Source organism: Scyliorhinus torazame, chromosome 1 (genome assembly GCF_047496885.1).
Source record: "Scyliorhinus torazame isolate Kashiwa2021f chromosome 1, sScyTor2.1, whole genome shotgun sequence".
NCBI lineage: Eukaryota > Metazoa > Chordata > Chondrichthyes > Carcharhiniformes > Scyliorhinidae > Scyliorhinus > Scyliorhinus torazame.
Window position 1 is genome coordinate 238,362,530 of NC_092707.1, and position 16,041 is coordinate 238,378,570.

General features: G+C 44.5%; 1 protein-coding gene across 3 annotated transcripts in view; it reads left to right on the forward strand.

Moving 5' to 3' along the window:
* Positions 1 to 16,041, forward strand: part of map3k4 (mitogen-activated protein kinase kinase kinase 4) — a 234,086-nt gene that overhangs the window by 109,431 nt on the left and 108,614 nt on the right. For all 3 annotated transcript variants that reach the window (XM_072503694.1, XM_072503685.1, XM_072503676.1), the window contains 2 exons: positions 7,775 to 8,020; positions 14,871 to 15,026. In XM_072503694.1, coding sequence (XP_072359795.1) covers positions 7,775 to 8,020; positions 14,871 to 15,026 — 402 coding nt within the window. The remainder of the gene's footprint in view (positions 1 to 7,774; positions 8,021 to 14,870; positions 15,027 to 16,041) is intronic.

The window sequence follows — 16,041 nt, forward strand, 5'->3', positions numbered from 1 at the left end:
CAAGGTTTAGAGGAGATGTACGAGGCAAGTTTTTTTACACCGAGGGTAGTGGGTGCCTGGAACCCGCTGCCGGATGAAGTGGTGGAAGCAGGGACGATAATGGTGTTTACGGGGCAACTTGACAAATACATGAATAGGATGGGGATAGAGGGATACGGACCCCGGACGTGTAGAAGATTTTAGACAGACCGCATGATCGGTGCAGGCTTGGAGGGCCTAAGGGCCTGTTCCTGTGCTGTACCTTTCTTTGTTCTTTGAGACTTCATGGGTTTAAAGTCAATATTGAGGACTCCCAAGAGCAAATCCCTGCTGACTATACCACTGTACTGGTGGGTCTGTCCTGCCGGCGGGGCAGGAAGACACATCACCATTCCTGGGTACGCTATGATTTGGTGAGGATGACTGTCACACTGTTGCTTGACTAATCTGTGGGACAGCTCTCCTAGCTTTGGCACAAGCCCCTCGAGTAGGATTTTGCAGAGTTCACGGGGCTGGTTGGCAGTGTACTTTACAATGGCGAGATCTCCCAGTGGTCTATCTGGTTTCATTTCTTTGGAGCAGTTTGAAACAAAATGAGTGGCTTACTGGGCATTTCAGAGAGCATTTTGAGTCAACCACATAGCTGTATGTCTGAAGATATATATCAACCAGACCAGGTTAAGGATAGCAGCTTCCCTTCAGAACATCAGTGATCCAGATGGGTTTTTAGACAATCAACAATGGTTTGATGGTTGCCGTTGCTGAGACTAGTTTTTAAATTCCAGATTTTTAAAACTTGGTTTTAAATACCACTGGTTACCATGGTGGGATTTAAACCAATGTCCTCATAGCATTAGCCTCCACCTGTAGATTACTAGTCTAGTAATTTAGTACTAGTCTCTACTTTGGTAACTCATTGAAGGGTAAATCCAGGTATATTATAACTACTTTAACAGGAAGAATTCAGTAAGGTTATTCCAGGATTACCTTGTGTTTTGGAATCTCTGCAGACTTCTCTTTATTATCATTTCAGTTTCTGGTTGTTTTTCTGTTGCATCTTTGAAGGCAAATTCTATTATCTTTCCCACTACTGACAAGCTAATTGGTCTTTCATTTCCTGGGCTTATTTAACATGCACTTCTCGGAGATTACAGAGCAAGAAGGCTGCCATTCGGCCCTGTGCTGCCATTCTGAAGGAGCATTTCACCCAGTGTCACTGCCCTGCCACCTTCCTGTAGCACAGCATATTCTTCCTTTTCAGATACTCTCAATTCCCTCAGTTGAACCTGCCACCACCAAACTTTCAGGCAGTGTATTACAGATCTTAACCACTCACTGTTCTCTCTCCAGTTGTCATTACTTCTTTTGCCAATTAACTTAAATCCAGCAATGGGAACAGTTTCTCCCCATCTACTCTGGCCAGACATCACTTGATTTTGAACACCTCTATCAAACCTCCCCACCTTCCCTTCTCAAAGGAAAATAGTCCCAACTTTTCCAATCTATACATACTAAAGTTCCATATCCCTGGAACTATTCTAATGAATCATTCTGCCTTCTCTTTCTAATGCCTCCTTATCCTTACTGAAGTATGACACCCAAAAGTGGATGCAATACTCCAATTCAGGTCAAATCAGTGTACAAGTTCAACATAGCATTCTTGTTTTTGTCCCTAATAGTAAAACTTCGGATGCTTTATTAACAGCTCTCTCAACCTGTCAAGCCACCTTCAGTGAATTATGCATAGTGATTTATGCAGACATATATCCGGGTCCCTCTGCTTGCTGCACTTCCTTTCGAATTATACCCTCTCAAAATTATACTTTGTATTGTCTCTCTGCATTCTTCCTATCAAAATGATTACTTCACAGGGCAGCATGGTGGCGCAGTGGGTTAGCCCTGCTGCCTCACGGCGCCGAGGTCCCAGGTTCGATCCCGGCTCTGGGTCACTGTCCGTGTGGAGTTTGCACATTCTCCCCGTGTTTGCGTGGGTTTTGCTCCCACAACCCAAAGATGTGCAGCGTAGGTGGATTGGCCACGCTAAATTGCTCCTTAATTGGAGAAAATGAATTGGGTATTCTAAATTTATTTTTTAAAAATGATTACTTCACACTACTCTGCATTAAATGTCATCTGCCATTTGTCTGCGCATTCCACCAAACTATATCCTTTTGAACCTCTATGCTGCCATCCTCATTTATATCGCCCACAGATTTTGAATTTGTGATCTATAGTTCTAGGTCATCAATATTTATTGGAAAGAGCAGGAGTCCTAATAACAACTCCTGGGGAGCTTCACTATTAACCTTCCTGCAGCCTGAGAAACAATTGTTCACCAACTGCTGTCTATCCTTGTACCGGCTGAGGTTATTCATGAAGGTCCCGCCTTGTCCCTCGCCTGAGGTGTGGTGATCCTCAGGTTAAATCAGCACCAGTCAGCTCTCCCCTCAAAGGGGAAAACAGCCTCTGGTCATCTGGGAATATGGCGGCTTTACAAACTATTCCTGTCACTCAGCCGATTTTATATTCATGTTGCCACAACCTTTTATTCCATGTGCTCTAACTTTTCTCAAAAGTTTGTTGTGTGGCACTTTCTCAAATATCTTTTGGAAGGCCATATATACCACTGAACTGCATTGCCCTTATCAACCATCTGTCCCCTCATCAAAAAAAAGACAAGTTAGACATGATTTGCCCATAAATCCTTAATTCACCCTCAGTTGCCCAATGACTATTAATTTTGTCTTGCATTATTGTTTCTCGAAGCTTCCTCACCACCAAGTTTAAACTGACTTGTGTGTAGTTTCTGGGCTTATCTTCACTTTTTTTTGAATGAGGGTGCAACATTTACAATCCCCAGCACCACCTCTGATCTAAGGCAGAATAGATAATTGTGGCCAATTTCCACTCTCGCGTCCCTCCGTACCCATGGGCCTCTTAAAATCTGTTTGTTTTATGAAGACAATCTTATTTTAAAATCTCTCAAGCAGCTGTCAAAAATAAAATTTTGTTACTGCAAGCTACCTCTGTAATAATGCAGCCAAAATGTTGCAACAATACTCCTCCTATCAAAATATAAATAGAAACCGCACTGCAACCAACCTTCTTCACAGCATGATATTACTCAACTGTAACACTTGCTTTTCAGACCTTGAATCATAGAATCCTTGCAGTGCAGAAGGAGGCCATTCAACCCATCGAGTCTGCACCAACCCCCTGAAAGAGCACCGGCCCTAGGCCCACCCATCCCTGACCTGTCCCTGTAATCACACCTAACTATTAGACACTAAGGGGCAATTTAGCATGGCCAATCCACCTAGCTTGTACATCTGTAGACTGGGAGGAAATCCACACAGACACAGGGAACACGTATAAACGCCACACAGTCACCCAAGGTTGGAATCGAACCCAGGTCCTTGGAGCTGTGAGACAGCAGTGCTAACACTGCCACCGTGCCGCGCATACCTTGTGCATTAGAATAGAATGTTTAGCCAGTTCTCTCTCTGTCTTGTATTCAGCATGACTGGATAATGAAGCAAAAAAAAAACAGTTTGAAATTTGTGGTTTATTAATTTAATGTGTTATTTTTTATGCAATGGTATACTACCAATGATAGCTTAATACATTTTCAGAAAGGTAATTGCTGACCATTTTCTTTTGGTGCTAAAAAAAACCCCCGTTATGTCCTTCCTCTTGCTTCCTCCACTTTCAATTTCTGCAACTGTGAATTCCTCGCATATAGCGCCAGATGTGACGAAGGAAATGTTGAAGTTAATGCCTTTGTACTGTTGCTCCTCAATATGCCACAGGAGGATTAAGCAGGACTGATTCTGCTCGTTGGACTTTCCACTTTTTTACATTTAGATGCCATGCACCATCTGCTGGCTGGGAATTTACTACTATTACTTCAGTTGACTGTTTTGAATGGCCTTCAGAACTGGGTTTTCAACTGTGTTTTCATTGGGAGCTTTACTGAATAATGCAAAAACACCAATTTTTTCTTGATCCCAAATAAACTAATGTAAATTGATTCAAATTTAAAGATTTGTATACCGGCAACTTGCAGTTTCATATGTCTTTAGTAAAATGTCCCACGCTTTTTGCAAGAATGTTATCTGGCAGCATTTGACAGCGTGCCAACGAAGGAGGTAGTAGGGCAAATAACAAGAAGAGATGTGTTTTAAACAAGATCATAAGAGAGGAACCGGTTGTTTAGGGAGGAGTTTACAGAGCTTGGAGCAGCTGAGTGCAACGGTTGTTTAGGGAGGAGTTTACAGAGCTTGGAGCAGCTGAGTGCAACACTCTCAATCGCGCACTGAACCAGGGATGCATCAGAGGCTAGAATTGGAGGAGTCCAGCACCCTTGCTGGATTGTAGGGCTGAAGGAAGTTACTGAGATAGGGAGGGAATTTGAAAACAAGATGAGAATTAAAAAATTTAGGTTGGAAAATTATTTTTCTGATCCACAGCCAGTGCAAGTCAGTAAGCTCAGTTCTGTGGCGTGAACAGGACTTGATGTGAGTTAGGTTACAGACAGCAAAGTTTTGTATGAGTTTATGTCGGAGATCAGATGGGAGCATTAGAAAGTCAAGTCTAGAGGTAAAAAGGACATGTGACGGTTTCAGCAGCAAATGAGATGAGGCAAGACCATTAGCAGCAGCAAATTTATTTACCATCATAATCTGGGTTCACCACAGGCGAGGTGCTCAGCCTGGTGAACGCACAACAAATCCATGCTAAGCTTTGAAAATGGCATTCTATAGACTGAGCTAAGCAGACCCACAACCAAAGGATCCCATCAACGTTCTGCAGTCTTGTTGAGAACAATCATCTGTGTCCCAGTCATGCTCCGTATGTCTATAGAATTTACAGTGCAGAAGGAGGCCATTCGGCCCATCAAGTCTGCACTGGCCTTTGGAAACAGTACCCTACTTAAGCCCACACCTCCACCCTATCCCCGCAACCCCACCAACCTTTTTGGACACTAAGGGCAATTTAGCATGGCCAATCCACCTAACCTGCACATCTTTGGACTGTAGGAGGAGACCGGAGCACCCGGAGGAAACCTACGCAAACATGGGGAGAAAGTGCACGTTCCACAGACAGTCACCCGAGGCCGCAATTGAACTCGGGTCCCTGGAGCTTTGAGGCAGCAGTGCTTGCCACTGTGCCACCCAGTGTTCACTGATTCCAACTCACATTGCCAATCTTGGATAAAAGCAAATTACTGTGGATGCTGGAATCTGAAACCAAAGGTAATTTGCTTTTATCCAGATTTTCCAGCATTTTCTCTTTTGGCAATTTTGGTGTCTGCTTCATTGTTTGCGGCATTTGCTATGCCTTTTTGTTCCATTGTATTGTTTGGCTCCAGAACTGATGGAAGCTCATCGATCAGAAATGGAAATTCTGAAGGGCAGCACGGTGGCTCAGTGGCTAGCATTGCAGTCTCACGACGCCGAGGTCCCAGGTTCGATCCGGCTCTGGGTCACTGTCCGTGTGGAGTTTGCACATGTTTGCGTGGGTTTTGCCCCCACAACACAAAGATTGAAGGTAGGTGGGGCAGCACGGTAGCATTGTGGGTAGCACAATTGCTTCTCCGCTCCAGGGTCCCAGGTTCGATTCCGGCTTGGGTCACTGTCTGTGCGGAGTCTGCACATCCTCCCCATGTGTGCGTGGGTTTCCTTCGGGTGCTCCGGTTTCCTCCCACAGTCCAAAGATGTGCAGGTTAGGTGGATTGGCCATGATAAACTGCCCTTAGTGTCCAAAATTGCCCTTAGTGTTGGGTGGGGTTACTGGGTTATGGGTATAGGGTGAAGGTGTTGACCTTGGGTAGGGTGCTCTTTCCAAGAGCCGGTGCAGACTCGATGGGCCGAATGGCCTCCTTCTGCACTGTAAATTCTATGAAACATGCTAAATTGCCCCTTAATTGGAAAAATGAATTGGGTGCTCTAAATTTATTTTTAAAAAAGAAAGAAAAAATGGGAATTCTGGAAGCAGAATCTTTGAATATTTTTAAGACAGAGGTTAGATGATTCTTGATAAGCAAAAGGAATGAAAGGTTATTTGGGATAGGTGGGGAATGTGGAACTGAGGTTGCAACCCTGTCAGGCATTATCTTATTGAATGCCGGAGCAGGCTTGAGAGACTGAATAACGTACTCCTTTATATGCATCACCGTTGAATATTTTTTTTTTTGTGCTCGAGGAAGCAGTAGTTCTGAGCCCTTCATGCCATCCATCCAGTTTAACTGTAGTGTCTCACACCAAACGTCCCTGGTAATTGCTGCTCTTTAGAGCAGAAATGTAGCCCTGAACAGCTTTTTTAAAAGATCGCTGAGTGCATTTAATAATTTGAACCAAGTTGACCTCAAAAGGCTAATTTACAGGTCATTTACAGTTGCCATTTGGATCAACTTTTGATGATTTTATGGTGATTATAGTTTACAATAGTTTAGATTTGGCCAAATGTCTTGTGTGTCATAGGAGAAAAAGTGCTGTTAATAAAGCCTTATTTTTTTAATGCATTGTCAGAACTTGAGTCTTTAATTAGCTAGAACGTTTTGTAACAAAATGAATTAGACTGTTTTATAATAACTGCAAGTGTTGTTAAAAAGCCCATTAAAAATCAACTTCTTGAAGGCAGAGGGACAGATCTGATCTATCAGAGCAACAATCTTTGAACGATGGTTCTGAGCAAACAGCGACATTAATTATGCAGGGGAGAGGGAAAGGGAGAAATGAGTGACCATGAAGGTGAGCAGGGAGGGGGCAGAATCCAAGACAGTGGCTTTGTATGGCCGAGGAGCGACGAGGAAGGGTGAGGTGGACAAGGAAGGAATGTGCTTGCAAGAGGTGGGTTAGATGCAGAGGATGAATGGTTGGTTAAATTTGGGTCGCAAGCATGGTAGAAAAGTATGAAGTGGAGGGTTGGAAGAAGATTGGGTTTTCAATGAAAACATTGCTAATGTTAACTGATTTCTGGGGTGGGATGGAGAAGGAGGTGGGAGAATGTTGGTCTGGTTTGTGTACTCTAGATCTTTTGGTCTAAAAATGTATCCGGTGTCAAGTGTAAGATGACTGGTGGACAGCACGGTGGTGCAGTGATTAGCACTGCTGCCTCACGGTGCCGAGGTCCCAGGTTCGATCACTATCCGTGTGGAGTTTGCACATTCTACTCGTGTTTGCGTGGGTTTTGCCCCCACAACCCAAAGATGTGCAGATTAGGTGGTTTGGCCACACTAACTTACCCCTTAATTGGAAAGAATGAATTGGGCACTCAATATTTTTTTTTTGAAGTGTGAGATGACTTAAAATAATCTGGTATATAATTTTCAGTGCAAAGTTTCTAAAATATTTTGAGGGAACATTCAACCAGCCTCTTCATGTACACCACCAATTTTAACCCTTTAGGGTTTCACTATGTTTCTCTCTTCACAAATGGGGAATTCCTACTGCTGAGTTACAATACCCAGCTAATTACTTTATTAGCCTTCCATATGGAAATTAATCAGGATTGTTCTTGACTTGGCAACTGTGCTAGTTTTTATTTGACGCTGTTGGTCAATTTACTGCTGGTTGATGCTTCTTCAAAGAGGAGGGAGGGAAGATCTGGAATAGTGGTTAAACATGTATACTTGCAGATACTAAGATAAAAGCCATTTTGTAACCGGTCAAGCACTATCCACTGGTTTGCGGTGTTTGATTTGGCTTAATGTACATTGTACCTGATCAAACCTTTTGATCAGAAACTGTAGCATGCAATTATGAGTTTGCACTCCCTTTCTTCTGTATTCCAGTTTTCTGCTGTTCCGGAGCCTTTGAGCTGCCATGACTACCTGCCTGAATTGTCTCACATGTCTTCCTGCGTGGAGCAGAAAGGCAGCACTGTGTCCTGGGAACAGCTGGAGGCCATGGAACTCCCATCATTTCAACCTGCCTACTTGGTCTTGTGTCGAGTTCTCCTCAACGTTATTCACGAGTGCTTAAAACTAAGGTTGGAGCAAAGACCTGCAGGAGAGCCATCGTTGCTCAGCATTAAACAGGTAGCCTGCCAAAATACCGTTTTCATCTTTTTCTTGGAACAGTGTTGTTGGTGTAATTTCACATGCATTATCTTTTTGTAGTTTTTGGGAAATGTTTTTATTTTAATTTAACCATTTTGATACAAAGCAAAAAAAACACCGAATAACAACCAAACAGCAAGAACCCCCCCTCCCCTTACAACACTATAACCTCACCACTAAACCACCCAACTCCCTAACAGCTAACAGTGACCAACTCTTTAAAATAGATTGGAAGTGTCCACCATCTACTGTAAAACCCTTCCACCGACCCTCTCACGGTAAACTTGACCTTCTCAAGTTCCCAAAACTCCCATCAGGTCACCCAGCCACGCTGAGGCGTTTGACGTGTGATCGACTTCCAGCCCAAGAGGATCCGCCTCTTTGCCACAAGCAAGCCAAAGGCTCCTGTCCGGAGTTCCGGCACCTCCGAAACCTCAAAAATCGTCGCCAGTGGGCAAGGCTCCAACCAGGATTGCTGACATAGTATCAAGAAAGGGCCTCCAGAGGCCCACCAGCTTTGAGCATGACCAAAGCATGTGTGTGCGGTGTGCTGGCCTCCTTGAACACCGATCACATTTATCCTCCCCACCACCCCATCGAAAAACCAACTCCATTCTGGCCTTCGTGAGATGTGCTCAAAACACTACCTTTGGCTGGATGAGACTCAGCCTCACAAGATGAGGTTGTGTTCATCCTCCTCGCTCCAAACGTCCTCCTAAAGTACCCAATTCCCTTTTTTCCAATTAAGGGGAAATTTAGAGTGGCCAATCCACCTACTCTGCACCTCGTTTTGGATTGTGGGAGTGAGACCCATACAGACACTGGGAGAATGCCCCGGGTTCTCAGCGCAATGAGGTAGCAGTGCTAACCACTGTGCCGCCCACTAATTCCTATGTTCCAAGACTGGCCCCAGCTCCTCTGCCCACGTTGCTATCACACCCTCAACCAAACACCTCTCCTCCCCCAGTGTCCGCTGGTATATGCCCGACGTACTGGCCACCTCTGACCCTGAGCAGGATAAAATCCGCTTGAGCAAGGTATAAGGCTGCTTCACCAGGAAGACTGGAAAATGCCTTTTGACCCAGCTACGCACCTGGAGATGCCTGGACCCATCAGCCCATATTTCTCCTTCAGTTCCCCAGGCTAGTGAACTGACCCTCTTAAAAACAAATATCCCACCTTCTTAACCCCTTTTTCTTCTACTCCCTAAACTTTACATCCAAAATAGCAGGCTCGAATAACTGATTTGCACAGCTAGGAGCTAGCCCCAAGGTAGCCTTCAAATTGAAATGTTGACTGAATTGCCTCTCAATCTTTAACGTGGCTACTGTCACCGAGTTAGTCGGATGCTTCTTTGGCACCTCCGGGAACGGAACCGTTACCAACACCCTAGGCTTGCCCCCCACAGACACTGCTTCCACCTGGCCCCACAGCTTCTCCAAATCTCTGCACCTCTCTAGCACTTTTTCATCATTGGCCGCCCAATAGTAATACTGAAAGTTTGGCAAGGCTGTCTCTCCCACTGGAGCACCGTCCTCCTGATCCTCGGGCCGCTACCTGCCCAAATACACCCAGTCACAAGCCGGTCGATCTCTCTGAAGAACGCCTTAGGCAGGAGCACCGGGAGGCACTGAGATAAAAATCTCGGCAAGCTATTCATCTTAATCGATTGCACTCTGCCTGCCAGGAATAGCGGGAGACCATCTCACCCTTGCAGGTCGGTTTTAACTTTCCCACCAAACTCGTGTAGCTCAACCCCTGGAGTTTCCTCCAGTCCCTTGCTATCTGGACTCCCAAATACTGAAAATGACTTCCTGCTAGCCAGAAATTTAAGCCCGCCTCTCCACCCGGTGCTCCAACTACCACGCATTCGCTCTTTCCTACATTTAACTTGTAGCCAAAGCGCTACTATATCCCCATAATGCTTTCACTGACGTCTCCTGATCCCTAACATATAACAACAAATCGTTGGGGTATAGTGGAACCGCTCCACCCCTCCTCTAGCTCTTCCTTCCCAATCTTTCAAAGTTCTCAGCGCCATGGCTAGTGGTTCTATTGCTAATATAAACAGCAAAGGGGACATTAGACATCCCTGCCTGGTATTCTGTACAGACGAAAGGGCTCAGAAGTCACTTTGCTAGTGCAAACACTGGCAAATCAGGCAGCATACAACAGCCACACCCACGCTATGAAGCCTCGTCCAAACCCAAATTTCTCCTGTATCGCAAACAGATTGTCCCACTCTCCCAGGCCAAACGCTTTCTCCGCATCAAGCGAAATGATGATCTCCGGAACCCGGCCCTCCCCTGGGTTAAGTGCCGCGTTCAACAACTGCCTCACGTTTGCCATCAATCTCTGCTCCTTTAGTGAAAGTGAAAATCGCTTATTGTCACAAGTAGGCTTCAAATGAAGTTACTGTGAAAAGCCCCTAGTCGCCACATTCCGGCGCCTGTTCGGGGAGGCTGGTACGGGAATTGAACCGTGCTGCTGGCATGCCTTGGTCTGCTTTCATGCCAGCGATTTAGCCCTGTGCTAAACCAGCCCCAGTTTGGTCTTTACAAACCCCGTTTGGTCTTTCCTCACCATCTCCGGCTCCAGTCTTACCGCCAACAAGTTAGCTAGAAGTTTCACATCTACATTTAATAGGAGATCAGACGATATGACCCGCAGTCTTCAGGGTGTTTTCCCTGCACCTGAAAAGGACAATTATTAATAATAATAATCTTTATTGTCACAAGTAGACTTACATTAACACTGGAATGACGTTACTGTGAAAAGCTCCTAGTCGCCACATTATGGCGCCTGTTCGGGTACACAGAGGGAGAATTCAGAATGTCCAAATTGCCTAACAGCGTGTCTTTCGGGACTTGTGGGAGGAAACCGGAGCACCCGGAGGAAACCCACGCAGACACGGGGAGAACGTGCAGACTCCACACGGACAGTGACCCAAGCCGGCAATTGAACCTGGGACCCTGAAGCTGTGAAGCAACAGTGCTACCCACTGTGCTACCGAGCTGCCCTCGGAATTGACACCTGCACCAACATCTGTCGCAGAGCACCTCTCTCCAAGGAGTCCCTAAACATCCCTAAAAATAAAGGGGCCAGCCGGTCCTCAGATTTTTAATAAAATTCCACCAGGAACACATCGAGCCCCGGTGACTTCCCTGGCTGCATCAACCTCAGCTATTCCAAATCCAATGAAGTCTCTAGTTCTTCCCCTAACTCCTTCCCCCTTGGGAAACTCACTCCATCATATCCCTCCCAACCAGCGGCGGTTCGGACCTGTATGATGTTTCGTAGAAGGCATTAAATACCTCCTTCACCTTCTCCTGAGCCGAGAGTAGCCCCCTATCCTGCGCCTTAATCTGGACAATCGGCCTCTCTGCCTCCTGTTTCCACAGTTAATATGTCAGGAGCCAATTTGCCTTCTCTCCATATTCGTACATTGCCCCTTTAGCTTGCCTCAACTGTTGCACTGCCCCATCCGTAGAGATCAAATCAAGCTGCGTTTGCAGTTTTTTTTTCTCTCTCCGCTTATAGCTCTGGGGATGGACTGTTCACATACCTACAATCAACCCCATTAATATCGTCTGCCTACTTTTCCCGCTCTCTCCTCACCTCCGCATCTACATGTGCTTTGAAGGATATAATTTCTCCCTAACTATTACCTTTATCGCCTCCCATCGTGTAGAGGGTGAGACCTCCCCATTATTATTGTTCAAAATGTAATCCTGAATAACCCCTGAGATCCTTGCACAGAATCCGAGGTCCGCCACTAGACCTACATGTAATTGCCACCTCTTGCGGCACCGCCGGCCTACTTCCAAGTCTTCCCAATGTGGAGCACGATCAGAAATTACCACCGACGAGACTCTGATTCCTTCACCCCTGCCAACAGCACCCGGCTCATGGAAAGTAATCAATCCTGGAAAACATATTATGTACTGAGGAAAAGAAGAAAACTCTTTCTCCCCGGATGGCTGAACCGGCAAGGGCAGTGGGAATGTCCCCTATCTAACCATTTCCGCCATAACCCCAACCCAACTCGTATCAACATGAACCTGAACAGGAAAACCCCAACCACCTATCAGCCCACCCGCGTCCCTCAAACTGCCCAGTCCATGGTCTCTGATTAAGTCCTTGACCTGGTCCAGAGTTTTGAAATAAAAGTCCTTTGAGTCAAACATTACTCTTAACTTTGCAGGGTACACCATCCCAAATCGCACTCTCCGATTATACAAGACCATCATCATCTTATTGAAGGCCGCCCGTCACCTTGCCAGTTCCGTGCCGATGTCTTGGTAAATTCTCACCATGTTACTGTCCCAATCAATGCTGCGGCATTTCTTGATCCGCTCCTTCCTCTGGAAACTGGAATGAAATGATCACTGCACGTGGTGGCTCATTTGGTCACGCCTTCAGCCTCAATGCCCGGTGTGCCCTGTCCGGATTTGGCGCAGCAAAACCCTCCTCGCCGCTTATCAGCTGAGAGAACTTTGTAGAAAAGTACTCAGTCGGCCTTGAACCCTCGACTCCCTCCGGCAGACCCACCAGCCTCGGGTTCATGTGCCTGGACCTGTTCTCCATATCATTAATTTTCACTTTGAGGCACTTATTTCTGTCGCCGACAATCGCCATTTTGGCTTCCAACGACACGAGTCGATCCTCATACTGAGACAAGGACTCCTCCACGCCTTTCAACTTCTCAGCCTGCTCAGTTACCGTCTTAGCCGTCTTGCCCAGCTGCTCCTTGACCGAACCAAAACCTCTTCCATCATAACTTTAATTGATTCCCTCATCTCCTGGCCATGCCTCAGGAATAGCCCGTCAATCTCCCCACCGAACTTGTCCAGTTCTTTTTCTATCACCCCGCCATCATCTCGAGGGTGATGGGCACGTCCGCTTCCCCCACCATCTTTGACTCCTTGCTTGGGATCAGCACTTGTAATTTACCCCCACCGTCTCTCTTCAATGCCGACCTCGACAACACCCAATTCACTGCCTTTTGCTCTGCCGGGTCGTCAGGTTAGACTGCACTAATTCCTTGCAAAAAGGGTAGCAAAGCCTGAAGTACCGGGGAACCCCCTAAAGTGCGCCCGGGTGCCGAGGTGTATAAAAAACACTTTCTGATAACTATCAGCAAAGTATCTGCTGGTTTGGATTATCCCCTTTTAAGTAGAAAAACTTCAAATCTTATAACAGCTTTTTTTTTTTTGCTTCTCAAAGTTTCATTAATAAAGCTTGTTGGAATTTTTTTTGTCTTAATGGTACATTTAAGAGATCAGTTCAAATTGATTACAAAAATGAACTATGATATCTAGGCTTCACTGCAAATGTTCTGGATTAATGGTCTATTTTTAAAACTGTTTTATTAGAAAATGTGCGCTTTTTCTTTTAGTCTAATGTGGTACCTCAATTTTTGGCTGATCAATCAAAACCAATATGTTGGGGCAAATCTTGCCGGAGTGGGCCATCTTGCAGTTTGCATAATTAGATTTCTTTGTACACTGTAAAGCACTGGAAGTGCAAGCTGATAATTGTGTGGAGGGAGCAACAGGGCACTGGGGACCTTGATGGCTGATGGGACCAATAATATACCTCAATGAGATTTAAAAGTTTGCAAGATAAATAGGAATGATGGAGATTGCTGATGGCTATTGGAGTGGGTGAGTTAAGAATCAAATCAGCTAATAGAGAAATAGAGAGAAAGATTGATTAGAGTAGAAAGAAATGGGAAAGAAAATGAAGACCAGTCCATTTATATTTTTAAGAACAGTTTAAATTGTTTCCTTTCTTGCCAAAGAGATTGCTTGGTATTGTAGTGATGATGTTAAAAGGATACTTCAAGTTTCAGCCCTAACTTTCTCTCGTGTGTTTGATGGGCAATTAATATGCAAATCTCACCATTTCTTAAAATTAGTGTGGAGGCTTAAAAGGTGCAATGCTGTTTGCTTTGCACAGTGTAGTGTAGAGATTTGCAACTCCAGAATATCTCGTCCTCCAGAACATTTTGGCTGATTTACGCATTTATAACATTGTGTCGTTAACACATCGTTCCTCATGTTTTGATACAAATACTGTTGCTTGAAACACTTGCTTTCAGTTATAGTAGGGGAATTAGCTACTTCAAACAACAAGGGCCCTGAGGTTACATCAGAATTCAATAGGTTTGGAAATGAAGCCCGTTTTTCTAGGCACGGATATTTTTTTCCTAACTTGTGGTCAATTCTCAGACTGCAATCACAGGCCTCCTATGTGCTGTCAATAATCTAGAACACGGCATAGTTTTAATATTGACTTTCTCTAACCCACATTATTAACCTTTGTAATGCACACTAAGTTTATTTTTTCCTATTCCCTGTTCTTTCTTGTAGGTATTGACCTTTTGTGGAGATAACATTCCATGGATGCCATATGCCCTGCGGTACCTTAGGTGTTGCCACTCTGCATGTTAATGCCATCAGGATATTAAGTCATGGGGGAGATTTGATACCAAGCCTGACCCTGACATCACTTAAATTCCTGCTAACTATGTTCATTTTATTTTTAGTGATCAAGAATAGATGCCCTTATTTGTATTTCCCCATGCTTTGCACAGGAAATGAGACCAATTGAACCCTACCATCAACCGGTCTGAAGTCCGCTAATTCATAGCTATTGAGTTTAAAACATTCTTATATAATGTCTAAAATTCATTGATATATTTGCACTGTTTTTTTTGTCGCAATTGGAAATTGTAAAGCAATAATCTTGCCAAATAACCCGTTAGTATTTGACCTGATCTGTAAATATTTCCATACATTGCACATAATGGTTATTTTTATTACAGTTGGTTAGAGAGTGCAAGGAAGTACTGAAGGGTGGCCTACTTATGAAGCAGTATTATCAATTCATGCTGCATGGGATCGTGGATGAATTCCAGAGACAGCAAAAGGTTAACAACAATATTGATGAATTTGAGGAAGATCTACATAAAATGTTAATTGTGAGTATATAAATGGATGAGGCTCTCTATAAATCACAAATTGAAGCTCAAATTTTCATGACTTTTCTCTTGCATTTACAGCCAATGCACCTTACCATATTGGGCAAAAGCATTCGGAACTGCATTGCATTATTGTCTGAAAATGAATTCTGTAGCACCAACTAGGAAACAAGATGATTCAGTTTAACTTCACTCTTTTGAGTTATCAGTGCTGGAAATAAATATTCTGTAAATTGTAATCGTGTTTAAAAAAAAAAAAAAAAAAAGATTTTGCACTCGTCCTACTGTCAATTTGCTGCTTCCCAACATGCTTTTAAAAGATCACAGCCATGTCTTTCAAAATGTTTGTTAAATGTTATACTTTATTTTAAGCTATGTACTGTTTCATAGAATCCCTACAGTGCAGAAGAATCCCTACAGTGCAGAAGGAGGCGATTTGGCCCATCGAGACTGCACCGGCCCTTGGAAAGAGCACCCCACTTAAGCCCACGCCTGCACCCTATCCCCGTAATCCAGCAACCCCACCTAACCTTTTTGACACTAAGGGGCAATTTATCATGGCCAATCCACCTAACCTGCACATCTTTGGACTGTGGGAGAAAACCGGAGCACCCGGAGGAAACCCACGCAGACGCAGAGAGAAAGTGCAAACTCCACACAAAGTCACCCGAGGCCGGAATTGAACACTGGACCTTGGAGCTGTGAGGCAGCAGTGCTAACCACTGTGCTGCCTACTTGCAAAGTTAATATAGCTAACTGCCTAACTTATGACTGAATAGAATGAATTTTGCACTGGTGATTTATGTAGACTTTGTTCCAGTTATTTGTCATTGTCATGTGAGAGTATCTTTAAGAAATGGGTGTTTAAGAAATGGGTGTTTATCAGTGATGTCAGCGTGTGGGTGGAGCTGGGCTGTCTGTCAGCTTTTACTTTCGTTTTAGGCTGTTGGCTGCAGTGTGTTTTAGTTTCGTTTTCAGAGCTGGATAGCTGCAGTCACAGCAAGAAGGGGTATTA